This window comes from Daphnia magna, linkage group LG10, assembly GCF_020631705.1.
Source record: "Daphnia magna isolate NIES linkage group LG10, ASM2063170v1.1, whole genome shotgun sequence".
Taxonomy (NCBI): domain Eukaryota; kingdom Metazoa; phylum Arthropoda; class Branchiopoda; order Diplostraca; family Daphniidae; genus Daphnia; species Daphnia magna.
Genome location: NC_059191.1, coordinates 8264806 through 8279515, shown reverse-complemented (window position 1 = coordinate 8279515; position 14710 = coordinate 8264806). Strand labels below are relative to the sequence as shown.

Below are 14710 nucleotides of genomic sequence, written 5' to 3'. Positions count from 1 at the left end.
ATTGTTCGAAAATGTTTTGCGAACTGATGATGCCGTTACTCTGTTTCGTTTATGCCGTGTAACCAAGAGTGAACCGGCCCAGATGTAAATGTGTTATTTTCAGTTATATTATCAGGAAGTGGTTCTACTTGTTTTATCGTCCGTTTACACCAACTGAAAATCCGCGTTCAGAAATGATGACGCGTTTGGACGCATTCAATATGTGCATTGAACACCTAGCAGCACGTAAAAACTGGTAAAGATTAAATTTGAATAACTCATAAAGTATAGATTCCGAGCAAAAACCAACTTGATTTTCGACATCCACGTTTGATTTTGAATACAAGTGATGTATTTTCATAGCAATAATTAGGTTTGCAAATAAATAAATAATAATAAAAAAAAGTCGGGCTTATTTAATGGGGCCTAATTTTTAAGTCTCGATATTCGTATAATGCAAGAGAATTTGAAAACCATTAAAATGGGAGTTTTTCTTGGGATTCTATGTCATTTTAAGTGGTTTAGTTTGGGAATGCAGAACATCAACCTCATTAACCATAGCAAGTGATTCATTCAATTTAAGTGTGCGTGGAAATGGGTTGTTGTATTTTTCCGCAAGTAGATGGTGAATGCAGACAACATACATACATAATAACACAATGAAAAATGGTTAGACAAAGGACTGCGCAGCAGTCAAATGTCAAAACAATTGAAAATATCAAGTGCGTTAGGTCTTAGAACAACTGGCTTTGTTAAATAACGAACGAGCTGGCTGTTGGGGACGGCGGTCTTTCATCACGGTTCGGTGGAGGATTAGGTCTTTTAAATCGTCTTCATCTTTTAATAGCTGCTGCCGTAGTTGCCGACGGGGTGGTCAGAGTACCAACCGAAAGCTCCGTATCCGCCGGTGTACGCTCCGTAGTCGACAGCATCACTGCCTCCGCTGGGGTAGCTGCCAGATGCAGCAGCTTCGGGTTCGCGATCAACTATAGTTTACATCCACCAATTCATACGAGTAAAGTTGAATGAATAAGCAAGTAGAAAATAAAATCATTTTGCATTTGGAGTAACTTACCATTGGTCTGGCGGGCGACACGGTGGTGAGCGGGGTTGAAAGGAGACGGTCCGCTGAGGAACTGGATGTCTTCAATTGGGATGGCCAAGAACCGGGGACGAGCCGAAGCGGCAGCAATCACGGCAGCCAAGCAAAGGGTGACCAAAATCTAATATGGCAAAGATGTCGAAAACGTGAAATGCAATTTGATTTAGCAATGAAGTAGAAGCGAATTTGGAGTTAAGTCAACACTTACCAGTTTAGAAGCCATTGTTTGTTTTTAAGTTGTGGAGGAGAGCTTGTTGTTGCTGGAGAAGCTGAAGAAGTTGTGTGTCTATTGGGGCTGAAGACGAGGCTTTTTATACTCCACCTGGCGTGCCCCAAAGCAGTATTCGCTCAGCCCATTAGCTTCATTTTCACGCAATTTTCTCCGTTCGTTGTATAGCAGAGGTACCACACAAAAAAACAACCACCCGTAGCCCAGATCGTTGATGGTTGAGGAGGAGCTGGAGGGGTTCTGGGTATAGGAAAGAGGCGACTACCTACCTATATTTTGTTTATATATAGACCTGTGCTAATAAGTCCAAAATGTGTTTCAAATAATACTGAAAATTACAACGTCGCAGGTGTATTTTGATTGGGATTTCCGTATATGTTCCTATTAGTCCGTTGCGTTGCTTCCATTTGCAAGTTCACTGCTTCTATGGCTGCAGCAGAAGTTTCTGGCTACACGCATCTATCCCCAGCCAAAAATGTCACAGTTACGCAGTTAGCTATCCAGAACAATGGTCCTGTTTCTGTTTCCGTGATCGACATCGGTTCTTTCTAGTATTACCCGTAAAATATGAGTCACGTTTCATATGTATGGCCACTTTGCCAACTTATAAGGCCAAACAATGGTTACATTATGACTGTTTTCTTGCGTCACCATATTCATCTAAAAAACGGACAGATCCACCGTTTGGAACGATGTAATCTACAATAACAAGAGTATAAATCACGCGGTTGTGGCCGTCGGTATAGGGGCGTGCAAAACGGGACGATCCATTGGGTCATCCGAAAATTCATTAGGAAACCAACCAACGTCCTAAAGCGGAGCGGTATCAATTTTTGCAGGGTTTTGGGCCTTGTTTACTATGTTGTACCTGTACAGGAAACCCAGTTCTCTTCCGTTTAACATTGAAATGATGAGGAAACAGAATACGATAAAGTCCATTGCATATACTGAACCTTTGTGTTGCATTGTTTACCATTATGTATTTCTTTATTCTATGTAGCATCGTGTAATTGTTTTTCGAATGGTCATTTTAATTGGTTCAGTATGGAAATACGGACGGCCGATGAACGCCAACCATCAAATAATTCAATCTGTTAAATGCGATGAAAATGGGTTGCTGTATTTTCCCCGCAATTAGATGGTCATTGCAGGCAACATACATACAAAATACAATGAAAAACGGTCAGACAAGTGACTGCGCAGCAGACAAATGTCGAAATAGTTGAAAATATTGACAATGTTCAAGAAAAAGACACCACCTTTAGAGCAACTAGCTTTTGTTAAATAACGAATGAGCTGGCTGTTGGACGGCGGTCTTTCGTCAGTGTTCGGTGGAGGATTAGGTCTTTTTAATTGTCTTCATCTTTTAATAGCTGCTGCCGTAGTTGCCGACGGGGTGGTCAGAGTACCAGCCGAAAGCTCCGTATCCGCCGGTGTACGCTCCGTAGTCGACAGCATCACTGCCTCCGCTGGGGTAGCTGCCAGATGCAGCAGCTTCGGGTTCGCGATCAACTGTAATTTACATCCACCAATTCATATGAGTAAAGCTAAATGAATAAGCAAATAGAAAATAAAATCATTTTGCATTTAGAGTAACTTGCCATTGGTCTGGCGGGCGACACGGTGGTGAGCGGGGTTGAAAGGAGACGGTCCGTTGAGGAACTGGATGTCTTCAATTGGGATGGCCAAGAATCGTGGACGAGCCGAAGCGGCAGCAATCACGGCAGCCAAGCAAAGGGTGACCAAAATCTAATATAACAAAAAATGCCAAGACATGAAGTGCAATTTAACTTCAGGAAGAAACGAATTCGGAAAGAAGTAGAAACTTACCAGTTTAGAAGCCATTATTTTGTTTTGAAGTTGTGGAGGAGAACTTGTTGTTGCTGGAGAAGCTGAAGAAGTTGTGTGTCTATTGGGGCTGAAGACGAGGCTTTTTATACTGCACCTAGCGTGCTGGAAAGCAGCGTTCGTCCAGCCCATTAACTTCAATTTCACGTAATTTTCTCCGTTCGTTCTACAACTGCGGTACCAAGAAACACCCCTTATCCTAGATCGTTGATGGTCGAGGAGGAGCTGGGCGGCGATGAATAGGAAAGAAGCTACTATGTGCCCATATTTTGTGCGTATAAAGACCAAGTCCTCTTATTCTAGTAAATTCACCGGTGTGTTACGTATATTTCTTGATCCTTTTATGTTCCTAATATATCCTCCTCTCATTTGGGACGACCTTAAAATTTAAAAAAATATCAAGGAAGTAAGACAATACCATGTAGACGGTGGGCATCATTTGGCAACACACAGCCTTTAGCGTGCATGTTTCGCCTGCAAAATTTCATCGTGTTTGCCTTTGAGGCGATTTGAACGGTACAGCTATGATGGGACCTATATCCTTAGTACTAACCTACATTTGCTTGATGATGGAAAAAGATGAAATGAGAACAGAGCGCCAGCATATGCAGCGAAAACAACCATAAAACTTTGAACTACAAACGACTGACTCGCATGGAAAGTTAAGAGGAATGAACTGAAAAGTAGCTTTCCTCGACTGTATGTGTGCCATTGTACGCTAGTTGCCCTGTTATGTTGGACCATGCAAGACCCTGCCGGAGCGCCCCAGATCCAGACCTTCCAGGTAATAAGCAACTGTTATAACCACAGGTAAATAGTAAACTTATATCTATAAATTCTCTTTCTACAAAAAAATTTATTATGATTTCCTATAAAATTTTTTTAGCCGCTTTCGCTCATAAACTGTTGGACGCAAGCGTCGCATATCAACTTAAAATTTAGAAAATGACATTACGGATTATACTGAGGATGAATTGAATGCAAACTTTCAGGATAATTCAACTTGAAATAATGCTCTGCACATCGTAGCAGTAATTTTTGTGTAGCACAACGAGAACTGTAACTCGCTCCAGTGGAATTTCAGCAGTTTGGCGAATTGCGTTAGAGATACCGTTCAACGCGCGAAATTCAGCCACAAGCCATTTAGCAGAATACACCGTTGAATTTGCGCTGGTTAATAGCATCAAGTTATGAGAAAATGCCAAGACATTCCGTTAGATCCCAAGTTTTGGCAATAATTAACACCTTGCGCTGTGATTCCACTTCGGTTTTTCCATAATAGTAAATATTGGTTTATTCGATGTGACGATGTAAAGTATATTTAACCGACAGTTATATAGGATCCCAATTGGTCGGGAAGAATATGATAGGTGCATTGGCGGAGACGAAATCGGCTATATTCATTTGTTTTTTTCAATCCGCTAAGTGAAAAGTGACCGAAATGAAGACATGCAACAAATTCAAATTTTCATTTGTTTTTGTGTAGTAAAATAATATGCGCCGTTTTGCTTCATCAGTTGTCACACAGCCTGAAATTTTATATCAATTTAGCGGCTAGATATTGCGCGTACTCAAATACTATAATTGCATTTGACGAGTTTAAACAACAATGCACTGGATGGGCAAGCGCTCTCCGGCTCGAAGACTGGAACGACGTGGGCAACCTGGTGTACAAGCAGTTCAATTAACGTAAGCTGCGTTGTATGTGTGTGTGTGTCAACCGATAATGTTTTACTTACGTTGCTCACACCGATCACCGAAATAATTCGTGCCTGAACAAAGGCAGTTATAGCCATTGGGTGAATTCAAAATTTGCAAACAACTTCCTCTATTACAGGGCCGTGATGAACAAGGATCCTGAGATCGACCTAAAAAGTGATTGATTATTTTCAGTTGTTTCATTATTACACAATTCAGCAGTTGAATGGTCTACGTCTCTGATTTCCGGTGCATTGTTCAACATTTCTAGATCAAGAATAAGGAAGTGATGGCAGTGTTTAGACAGACTACATACCTCGAAGGGCAGACTCGCATTCTCGCTTGTTAGAATAGCGATAGTCAGTATCGCATCCTGTTCCACAAAGACAAGAGCCTTCCTGAATCCTGCATCCTTGACGAAGGCGATTCGAATCGCATGTCGACTCCACTGGCTCTTGTTAGTCATTACGGAAAATGATGACAAGTTCAAAGCAAATCACCGTTGTCAATTTACTGGTTGAACAATGAAAGATAGCCTATGGCAGAAGAAATCATTCACTTACCAGATAGGAAGATGATCAAAAGAATGGCAGTGATCCAACCTAATAGAGAGGGCGACATTGTTGTGCTACTTATCAGTTGTTATTCAAACAATCAGATGTGCCAAATAACGGGCAAAAGCTAAACAACTGCAGACAACACTTTCGGAAAATTGACCACTTTTGGCCAGACTCCTCTCAGCACCCACTGTGACTACTCAATGCTCATATGTCGTGAACGTAGGTTAGCAGCATGTGTTCCACAGACAAGCTCTGAAAACAGTATGGCCTTGATGATGGTACCCAGAAAATCCACCCTCTTCCTTTCGACTTTTGGATGCAGCCGGAATCGTATTTCATGCACATGTCCCTCGTCTCTTGAGCATTTTGGACTAGATGGCCTGCCATTAACTGTAGAGAAAGAGCGGCCTCTATCTCGGATGGATGTCTTTCTCACTATTTCTACGCATTCGTGCAGCTTTTGACCTACGCCCACATCGGCTTATCTTGTTGCGTCTCTGCGGTGTCCACTACTTGCACACATACGCTTGCGCTACTAATAAAGATCATGTGGAGCTTAAAAACGTAGACTTTAGGGCGTAGAAATGTTAGATTTATGAATTTTTCGGTGTTTTTTTTCTTTGTTTTTCATTTTGTATCTATAAACGGCACTTGTAACATTTAAGGGACTAGCGCAATTTATTTCCGAGGCCATACTGTTTCTATATCTGTTTGGCTGCTTTAGTTTTCATGGAAAAAAATTATATTGATAAACAAAACGTTGATGTTAAAGGAAACTGTAAAATGTTATGAAATGCACAAAATGCATATCTAATGAAAAAAAGTTAAGGACCTCCATAAAGGCTCACGGTCGGGTCTACCGGTCTAGCAGTGCAATTTTCAATGTCGGTCTTACTTAACAATGGCCTTTTGAGGTTAAATTTAGCAAGACAAAAAGGCACCGTTTTATCAGCGTGTTAAATTATCAAACTAGATAACAAAAAAATTGTTTTCCGATAAAAAAAAAAGAAACGTAAACAGAAATACAGAATATTACTGGCAGCAATCTGGCAATGTGGCGAAATCTAAAGCAGGCAGAAATATGTAACAGTGGAACTTGGCGCCAAAAGCATCAACCATCAGCTGATTCAAGAGAAGAAAATTGTATAAGTACGCACGAAATGTCGGTTAATTTCCCAGTCAGCAGTTTTTATCCCAAAAAGGGTTGTAAACGATTATTAGAAATAGAAATTAAATTGGAGAGGGGCGTCTCAGAAGCAAAGAAAAAGCCTTTACCACCTCGTCTAACAAGCTCTTTACAAGGACACCCTCCAGACTGGAAAATCTTTCATAAACAAGCTGAGGCATTAGAGTATGCTAAACAACGTGGGTCAGGCCTAATGACATTTTCCTTTGAAGAACAAGTTCCCGGTAGCGAAGGAAGGTAAATTTACAAGCATAAATTCAGTTCCACTTGTATGTACTGCAATCTTTAATAAAGTAAACTGTAAGTTGTTAAATCTGTTGCATGGAAAGTGTCGACAACATTTCAAATCTATAATGTTTGCATTTTCATTTTAGAAGGAAATATGTAGTTACACATCCCACCAATATGTGGAAGAACCACATATCTAGACCACCTGATCAGCGTTGTAGTTACGAAGTGATACCTGCTGAAAGCCAATGTAAGCTGTACTTTGATCTTGAATTCAACAAACTTGCTAATCCAATGAGAGATGGTAGCAAAATGGTTGAAACTCTATTAGAAGCATGTTCCTGGGCTTTAGAAGATGTCTTCAATCTTCAGGTTAGAAAATGTGATGTGTTGATACTAGATGCAACCACAACCAACAAGTTCAGTCAGCATCTCATATACCAAAATCCTAATATTTTCTTCAAAGATAATTTCCATGTAGGGAACTTTGTAAAGCACCTGATGATGTTGGTGAAAGACTGTAACATTCCCAACATCGATGTGAATGACCAGCGAGATTTGTTTGTAAAGAATGACAAAGGGGAATCTGTCAGTTTTTGCGATCTTGCTGTGTATACGAAAAACAGAAATTTCCGCCTCTTTCTAGCGTCCAAGTTCGAAAAGAAAGTTCCTCTTCTTATTGCAAAGACCAACACGTACCTACCTGATAGGACTCGCTATAGTACGGAAGACTGGCCAATTGATGAGGCTGCCATCTTTTCCTCATCTCTAATCACATATTTTGGAAACGATCAGCAACTTGGAGCTCAAGAGGAAGAACAACTGTTAACTTTTGGGAACAAGCAACTCGACGAATTGACGTCGGCGAACTTAAGTAATAATACAACACATGTTGACTTGGCAAAGGATCCGTCATTAAATGGCTATAAATCTTCCCCTTGGATTGAAATCGACCGATTCGTCACGGAACTTATCGCCCCTGCAGGCACTATTCGTCAATGGATTTATTTTGAAAAGACGGAAACCATCGTTTACCACATTCATGGGAATCGCTTCTGTTCTACCATTGGCCGAGAACATAAAAGAAACCATATAAAGTATGTCGTGAATTTACCGAATGCAACATATTATCAAAGCTGTTTTGATCCTGATTGTGCCAATTCTCGTCCACCGCCCCAGCCAATCCCACCCGAACGTTTGCCATGGTATAATTTGCTGACTGATTCCACACCCTTCGACATTGTTTCGTAAAAGTATGTATCTTATTAACCAAATACCCTAAACATGGCTAATCTAATTTCTCTTCGTCAGGATTAAATTCAACGTAGCTGTGTACGTTTTTTTGTTGTGTGTGATACTGAGCTGATCGGCTGCATTTCTGTGCAATGAAATGAAGAAAAGATTACTTCAAATTTTCCCTCTGTTCTGAAATTACCCTTGTTAGATAAAACTAACTTGCTTATCAGGAAAAGGGAAGCCGCTCAAGGGCTCCGGAGTTCTCCTCTTCAGGGACATAACAGTCTTCACAAGACAAAAGAGAGGTGGAGTAAGCATCACGTGTTCACTAGAGGATAGCCGAAACCCTCAAGGCCAAACAATAGGCGACAACAACGGTGTATCGACCATGTCGTTGACATTCGAACCAATAGAGCTGCGGATGATGTCTCACACCACGTGCTTCTGAGACACATTCCGTCTTCATTTGCAGTGCTGTTGGGACATTCAGTGAATCGGTCCCAAGTGATTTAAAATCTTTCGACGCAGACGCTTAACATGCGATCATGGTGGAATTTGCCTGCCAAATTACAGCATGAGGATCACATGGAAGAATCGGATTCCACTGTCACTTTAACAGGTTAGTTTTTTAAATCTAACGTAATGCTTCTTTGTTCTCTGTCGTGCTTGTCATTTTCCTTCTTGACCAAAATAGCGGCTTCCTAGGTATAGTAAATTGGTAACTGTTATTATATTATCGACATTAAGAATATGATCCGGCCATCTTGGGTCTTGTTTGTTAAGCTTGGTCCATTTCCAGATTATCACTCATATTCGTCTGGTGGAAATGTTGACTCATACACGTCCTCAAACTTGCTATTAGGTTCGATAACCCAAATGCTTTAAACAAAACTAAAAACCTAAAACAAACAAAACAAAAAAATCGAATGTAGATTAAATTCAATTCGGTGAAAACGAAACTAGGTTATGGCTGCCATTTGTAACTGTTCTCTTTATATCGGAATAATCAGTTGTAATCAGATACAAGTTATCTTATTTATGATGTGCATCGTTGACTATTCGGGGTCTTCTAGAAAATTTAGCAGCTACAGTGGATCCATATGACACAACGAATTCTGAAAACTGCGCATAACATTTTCCCAAGCAAAAAAAAAATATATGTATTTGTATATATCTTTTTTGTGTGTGTGTGGCTTAGACAAAATTTGTGTTTTCATAGTCAGTTAATTATTGTTGGAAATGGAATTTGTTTAGTCGTCAAAAAGACCAACAAGCAATACTTAACGGAAATTACTTCCTGTTTTTGAAGCCGCTATCAGTTAGAAATGCAAAGCATATGGCTTCCTTCTATGTTACAAACTCAGTAAAATATTTAATGTCAATATTTACTGGGCTTTCTTTCCCAGCCCGCATATATACTGCTTTGTTTGCTATAAAGATCTGCTTTCCTCTTTATTAGGTGCTGAAAACGAATGTACAAAGCTGAGTGATAGCGGAGGACCAAAATATGGATCGATTGTTCACTTGAGCCCAAGTCGGATTGGAAACCTTTCTTGGTGGAAGAAGCGAAAAGAGCGCATCTTACGTAAGAAAACTCTTTTGATGCGAGTACCCATCCTGCAATGGCTACCGAACTATTCCACAAATGATTTTGTCGCTGACTTGGTAGCTGGGATTACCATCGGAATTACAGTCATCCCGCAAGCACTTGCATATGCAACTATTGGTGGACTTCCTCCTGAGGTAATACCTGTTGTTTGAAAAACCTCCTGGTTTCCTTTACAATTTATATTTTTATTTGTGTCATTTCTTATTTAGTATGGACTTTATTCCGCTTATATGGGATGCTTCGTCTACGTATTTTTGGGAAGCACGCGAGCCGTAACAATTGGTCCTACGGCTCTCTTAGGTTATTATTTTTACACTATTTCTGGCATTATTTCTGGTATACTTCACCTTCTTTTTGACTATTCAGGTCTACTCACACACGATGGAGCTTTGTTGATGGGTCCTGAAGCAGCGGTTCTTTTAGCTTTCCTTACTGGTTGTATTTCGCTTCTCTTTGGAATATGCAATTTCGGTTGAAAAAGAAAATTATTTTATTTTTAAAAATAATGAAGTGGATATTAACTTTATGATTTGCCATTTGAAAGGCTTCCTTATCGAGTTCATCGCAGCACCAGTTATTGCAGGATTTACGACCGCTGCTGCTTTGACTATTGGCACGACTCAAATTTCATCCCTTCTAGGTCTGAAATTCCAAGCTGTTGGATTTGTTCAGACTTGGCAAGCGGTTTTTGAGCATATTCAGGAGACGCAGACATGGGATGCTGTAATGGGATTCTCAAGTGTTGCCATCTTGCTAGCTCTGCGTGTAAGAGGAACTTTGGATTGCACTTCAACCCAGTTTTCATTAGGATTATGCAATTTTAATTAATTTGATTTACGTTATTGCGAGAAGCTGTTGGAGAAAGTTCGAATAGGCAAAGATGGTGATCGGACCAGCATTCAGTGTTTCATCAATGGAGCTTTCTGGTTAATATCTGTATCGCGTAACGCGATAGTCATTATTGTTGGGTGCGTAATCGCAGCCACGCTAATCAAACCAGGATACGACGCTCCTTTTGAGATCACAGGTAATAAATACTGTGTACTGTGTTTTATCGGAAAAGTTAACGCAAACACTTTTCGTAAAGGAAATATTACCGGTGGACTGCCGTCAATTCAAGCACCTAGTTTTTATATCGAACATGGAAATCGGACCTACAATTTTGTAGAAATCTGCCAAAACCTTGGCTCTGCCCTTTTTGTTACTCCTCTCATTGCCATCCTCGAATCAATGGCCATTGCCAAATCGTTTGGTAAAGTACCCATAAAGAAACTTTGGCTCTAATATTAAATGTTAATTTTAAATTTTCCATTTGTCGGCTGTAGCAAAAGGCCAACGAATTGATGCTAGTCAGGTATTAACGAAGTAACAAATTAGCAAGCAACTGGTCACTAACTTTTATTGCCGAAAATAATAGGAAATGATTGCCATAGGGACCAGCAATTTATTAGGATCATTTGTGTCTTCGTTCCCAGTATCCGGATCTTTCTCTCGTACTGCAGTTAACAACGCCAGTGGTGTACGAACTGCATTTGGCGGAATCTACACGGGTAACTTACAATTAAGAAATTCATTTTTTCTTCTTGGAACTACATTGAGGTAATATTTATGTTGTAGGAGCTCTGGTTCTGCTTGCTATAACTGTTCTGACACCCTACTTTTTTTCATACCCAAGAGCTGCCTTGCAGCTGTTATTATCACTGCAGTTATTTTTATGGTGGAAGTTCACCTAGTTAAACTTGTTTGGAAATCTCGAAGTATGTGGTAACCTTTAGACGCCTTTTTATACATTCCGTTTTAGACCAGTTATTTATGATTTTTTCCCGTCTGTTTTTTTTTGTGTGTGTGTGTTTAGAACTAGATTTGATTCCACTGTTTGTCACCTTCTCGTTTTGCTTGTTTCTCAGTCTGGAGATCGGCATTATTGTTGGCACGGCAGTTAATCTGGCAATGCTTCTGTACGCAACAGCCCGCCCGCGGATAAAAATTTTAACATTTCAAGTACATGCCGAAAGTGTTATTTGACATTACAAACATCACAATAATAATTTACACTTTTCAGAACACATCTGGGTTTGAAAACCAAATTAAGTACTTGTACATCACACCAGACCGAAGCGTAGTGTTTACAGCCATAGACTATTTCATGTCTACAGTGAGGAAAGCTTCTGCTCTTTACCCTGGAGTTCCAGTAGTTATTGATCTAAGCTACGTGTCAATTGCAGATTTTTCTACTGCCTATGTGAGTATTGCCTTAATTTTAGTCAAACAGTTATACCTAACACACAAGCTCTCTTTGATCACCGTTGATTCGTACAAAGGGTTTCGACAATTTAGCCGAAGATTTGCACAAACGTGGCCACTCCGTTGTCATCACCAGAGCACACCCAAGAGTGTTAACCATTCTTGAAGGCGTTCGGGGATCCAAACTTCATGTGCACAGAGATGGGGTAAAGTTGGATGTTCTGCTGCAAGGTTAGATCTTTAAAATCTGGATTTAAACCATATATTTGTAAATGTACATCTGTGAGACGCTAAAATAACCCCCTTTTTTTATATACTTATTTTTAGACCTTTGGTCCACCTGTGCTATCACTGGAAAATATCTTAAAGATAAAGGAAACGATACTACTCAAGTCCCGATTAGTTCTAAATAGTAGAAGTATGAGGCTGTTCTGGGAAATGCGTACCATCAATACCTGACTACAGAATGTATTTTCGTTAATGTAACTGCTTATGGCATCAAATGGCGTTTAATGAACATCGGACGATGCAGGACAAATTGTATTCCAATTTACTTCATTAATTCCCCAATAAATCAGGAAAGTTTTACATTTTCTTTGTCATCAGGTGAGTGGTCGAGCTGTGCTTCGGGCCGAGATAACTGAACAGGTAACAGCTCACCCCATTTCGTTTTTCGAGCTATTGTGTTATTTTCTCTGAAAACAGCAGTAGGCAATTAAATTTTCGGATCGAGTAGCTAAGGCATTTAAAACTTCTTTTTTACTTGCTATGCTTTGATCGAGTTACTACGATTTCTTCAAGTTTTCCCTCATTCGTGCATAGTCGGCATATAGTATGGCGAGAACGAGTGAGAACAGGCCGAACAACTCTCGGCCATCGTGGTTCAGTTTCAGACCGAGAACCTGTTGAACGTTATCAGCATTGAATGTGTGCAAAGCTTTTGTTATAGGTTACCTTTTTTCAGGACTACATAAGAAAACCTTTCTTTAAGCACTTGCTGTTTCTTCACAAGGGATTCATATTTAGCTTCAAAATTGCAAGGGGTTGTGTCAGCTAATCTTGGACAACGCGCCTCATGTGGACACTTTTCAATTTTGGCAAGATAAATATTCAAGAAAATAAAATTTTAGTTTGTTTTGAATTAGACTTACCGGGGAAAAAACGTGACCTTGAAGATTGGCTTCCTTACTTCCGTCGGATAAGCTGAGTAAGAAATCACGAATTTCAACTATCACCTAAATTAATTGCATTCGTTAATTATACTCTATATTCAGCAAGCCATACCATACCTCATAAGCCGCTCGACTTCCATGCTCTACAAACACTAAATAGCCTTGCGATTTACGCCACAATGATAAGGCCATTTGCAAACGTAGCTCTGCAGAAGGCAGTTCCAGAAGAGTGTGGGCGCAAACAACAAGATCATATTTCACCTAAGAAACAGGGAAGACTATGATAGCACTATTGGCTTTTTGGCAAAACAAAAGTAAATTACAGCTGGAGAGGCAGGCATGAACTGTCGAAAATAAAGTCCTTTTAAGGTAGACGATCCTTCTGTGCTGTCCTCTTCCATCGCCCTATGTTCACCCTGTTGATTAGGCCACACTCCTCCTTGAATAAGGGCGAGGGCAAGATTGTTCATATCAACAGAGGAATCAACACAGAATACTTCTTTGAATTTTGTCACCCCCCAGCACGACTTGGCTGACCTGAGTAACAAGCATATTCACAACTTGACACATACACAATTAGAGAACACACAACCAAACTAAGTAAAGTATTTACCATAATGCTGTGCCAACCCCAGATCCAAAGTCAAACAGGTTTTGTGGTTGGAAGCCTGGATCCCTACTACGTATTTCACAGAATATTTTGTACAGGGATGCAAAATCTGGGGCCAACCTTGCCACTAAGTAAGCCATGGACATTGATTCATTGTAAACAACTGGTTTCCAATTGTATGCTGTTTGATTTATATTCCTCCTTATTTTATTGTTTAAAGAGTTTGATAGTTTCTTCTCATCATCAACACTCATAAATGATGTATCTATAATGAAACAGTAAATAAGAAAATGTATTATGAGAAAAAAAATACTTATTTACCAGGAAACAGTTGAGTTGCACTCACTCTTTCAGTGCATGATACTTCTATTTCTTTCAGCTTAGACTGTGTCAAAGGTGGTTTTTTGAATATTAGGTGATGGTTCAAAATTTCTGAATTTTTAATTAAGTTTCCATCCTGGCAGCTACCCAGGATTTTATCAACCGCTTCCTTCAACCGTTCTGGCAATTTCACAACGTTATGACTTTTAATTCCGAAGTGATTCTCTTTTTCAAGAAGTTCCAACGTCGGACAATTGGAATCTCTGTTGACGGAATTGTCAAATTTGGCAATTGGCCGTAATGATGAACCAAATGAACAACTCGTTAATTTTTTTGATAAATAACGCCGATTGTGCAATAAATTTCGAGAGGAAAACATTTTGTTTTTGAACCACTAACAGACGACACGCTGATAGGGCAGCACACGAAGGCGTTAAGGAGGAGGCGCGAAACGGGCAAAATTTTGGTTCATGGGAAGACTTGCCAAGTCAAGTCCCTTAGCCAAGTCCAGCGCCTCTTGCGGGTGTGTTGTTTCACTCTACGCAGAAAATCATTTGTCGATAGATGGCAGTCCCACCGGGCGGAAAATCACTCATACGCCCCGACCATGCCCCGACCCAAAACCCTCGTTTTTCGTAATCCCCGCAAGAGGGTACCCCTTTTCTGAGAGGGAAAATAGCCATAGTGG

At 40.1% G+C, this 14710-nt stretch overlaps 6 protein-coding genes across 10 annotated transcripts; 2 read left to right on the top strand and 4 right to left on the bottom strand.

Annotated features, from left to right (window-relative positions):
* Positions 1-562: 562 nt before the first annotated feature.
* LOC116932220 lies at positions 563-1449 on the bottom strand. The gene is made up of 3 exons (XM_032940023.2): positions 1290-1449; positions 1055-1202; positions 563-965 (listed from the first exon to the last, which is right to left on the bottom strand). Exons 1-3 carry the CDS (start codon positions 1302-1304, stop codon positions 820-822), a joined length of 309 nt encoding a protein of 102 aa, XP_032795914.1. The 5' UTR covers positions 1305-1449; the 3' UTR covers positions 563-819.
* Positions 1450-2409: 960 nt separating this feature from the next.
* Positions 2410-3301, bottom strand: LOC116932222. Its single transcript, XM_032940024.2, has 3 exons — positions 3141-3301; positions 2912-3059; positions 2410-2822 (listed from the first exon to the last, which is right to left on the bottom strand). The coding sequence occupies exons 1-3, from the start codon at positions 3288-3290 to the stop codon at positions 2677-2679; spliced, it is 444 nt and encodes a 147-aa protein (XP_032795915.2). The 5' UTR covers positions 3291-3301; the 3' UTR covers positions 2410-2676.
* A 1160-nt stretch (positions 3302-4461) lies between these two features.
* Positions 4462-5690, bottom strand: LOC123476844 (protein crumbs-like). Its single transcript, XM_045179723.1, has 4 exons — positions 5420-5690; positions 5173-5310; positions 4898-5026; positions 4462-4822 (listed from the first exon to the last, which is right to left on the bottom strand). Exons 1-4 carry the CDS (start codon positions 5475-5477, stop codon positions 4758-4760), a joined length of 390 nt encoding a protein of 129 aa, XP_045035658.1. The 5' UTR covers positions 5478-5690; the 3' UTR covers positions 4462-4757.
* A 589-nt stretch (positions 5691-6279) lies between these two features.
* Positions 6280-8235, top strand: LOC116932168 (DNA-directed primase/polymerase protein). 5 transcript variants are annotated; one of them, XM_032939954.2, is made up of 5 exons: positions 6280-6839; positions 6977-7704; positions 7816-7927; positions 8010-8083; positions 8142-8235. In XM_032939954.2, the coding sequence occupies exons 1-4, from the start codon at positions 6469-6471 to the stop codon at positions 8047-8049; spliced, it is 1251 nt and encodes a 416-aa protein (XP_032795845.2). In that variant the 5' UTR covers positions 6280-6468; the 3' UTR covers positions 8050-8083; positions 8142-8235. The 5 variants fall into 5 exon arrangements, with proteins under 5 accessions (XP_032795845.2, XP_045035655.1, XP_032795844.2 ...); XM_032939953.2 differs by having other exon boundaries at positions 6285-6839; positions 6977-7927; XM_045179720.1 differs by having other exon boundaries at positions 6282-6839; positions 7816-8235.
* A 32-nt stretch (positions 8236-8267) lies between these two features.
* On the top strand, positions 8268-12453 carry LOC116932152 (sodium-independent sulfate anion transporter). The gene is given in 15 exon segments (XM_045179718.1): positions 8268-8685; positions 9526-9809; positions 9885-9975; positions 10042-10146; positions 10220-10440; positions 10528-10702; positions 10763-10927; positions 11001-11029; positions 11093-11225; positions 11293-11334; positions 11337-11432; positions 11531-11676; positions 11738-11917; positions 11997-12150; positions 12247-12453. Coding segments are annotated over 15 exon segments (1989 nt in total). The 5' UTR covers positions 8268-8603; the 3' UTR covers positions 12333-12453.
* LOC116932170 (methyltransferase-like protein 17, mitochondrial) lies at positions 12442-14487 on the bottom strand. Its single transcript, XM_032939955.2, has 8 exons — positions 14023-14487; positions 13705-13966; positions 13415-13628; positions 13209-13352; positions 13071-13154; positions 12874-13003; positions 12683-12821; positions 12442-12614 (listed from the first exon to the last, which is right to left on the bottom strand). The coding sequence occupies exons 1-8, from the start codon at positions 14399-14401 to the stop codon at positions 12494-12496; spliced, it is 1473 nt and encodes a 490-aa protein (XP_032795846.2). The 5' UTR covers positions 14402-14487; the 3' UTR covers positions 12442-12493.
* Between the last annotated feature and the right edge of the window lie 223 nt (positions 14488-14710).

Bases quoted from the DNA above. Each gene is read 5' to 3' on its own strand.
- LOC116932170 (XM_032939955.2), bottom strand. From the start codon at position 14,401: ATGTTTTCCTCTCGAAATTTATTGCACAATCGGCGTTATTTATCAAAA. The intron at 13,353-13,414 runs GTAATTTACTTT...CCTGTTTCTTAG, and splicing joins TCATGCCTGCCTCTCCAGCT to GTGAAATATGATCTTGTTGT. The intron at 12,615-12,682 runs GTAAAAAAGAAG...TGCTGTTTTCAG, and splicing joins ACTCGATCAAAGCATAGCAA to AGAAAATAACACAATAGCTC.
- LOC123476844 (XM_045179723.1), bottom strand. From the start codon at position 5,477: ATGTCGCCCTCTCTATTAGGTTGGATCACTGCCATTCTTTTGATCATC. The intron at 5,311-5,419 runs GTAAGTGAATGA...ATGACTAACAAG, and splicing joins TTTGATCATCTTCCTATCTG to AGCCAGTGGAGTCGACATGC. The intron at 4,823-4,897 runs GTAAGTAAAACA...CTTGTACACCAG, and splicing joins CGGTGATCGGTGTGAGCAAC to GTTGCCCACGTCGTTCCAGT.
- LOC116932222 (XM_032940024.2), bottom strand. From the start codon at position 3,290: ATGGGCTGGACGAACGCTGCTTTCCAGCACGCTAGGTGCAGTATAAAA. The intron at 3,060-3,140 runs GTAAGTTTCTAC...TTGTTATATTAG, and splicing joins AAATAATGGCTTCTAAACTG to ATTTTGGTCACCCTTTGCTT. The intron at 2,823-2,911 runs GCAAGTTACTCT...TGTAAATTACAG, and splicing joins TGTCGCCCGCCAGACCAATG to TTGATCGCGAACCCGAAGCT.
- LOC116932220 (XM_032940023.2), bottom strand. The intron at 966-1,054 runs GTAAGTTACTCC...TGTAAACTATAG, and splicing joins TGTCGCCCGCCAGACCAATG to TTGATCGCGAACCCGAAGCT.
- LOC116932168 (XM_032939951.2), top strand. From the start codon at position 6,469: ATGTGGCGAAATCTAAAGCAGGCAGAAATATGTAACAGTGGAACTTGG. The intron at 6,840-6,976 runs GTAAATTTACAA...TTTTCATTTTAG, and splicing joins GTTCCCGGTAGCGAAGGAAG to AAGGAAATATGTAGTTACAC.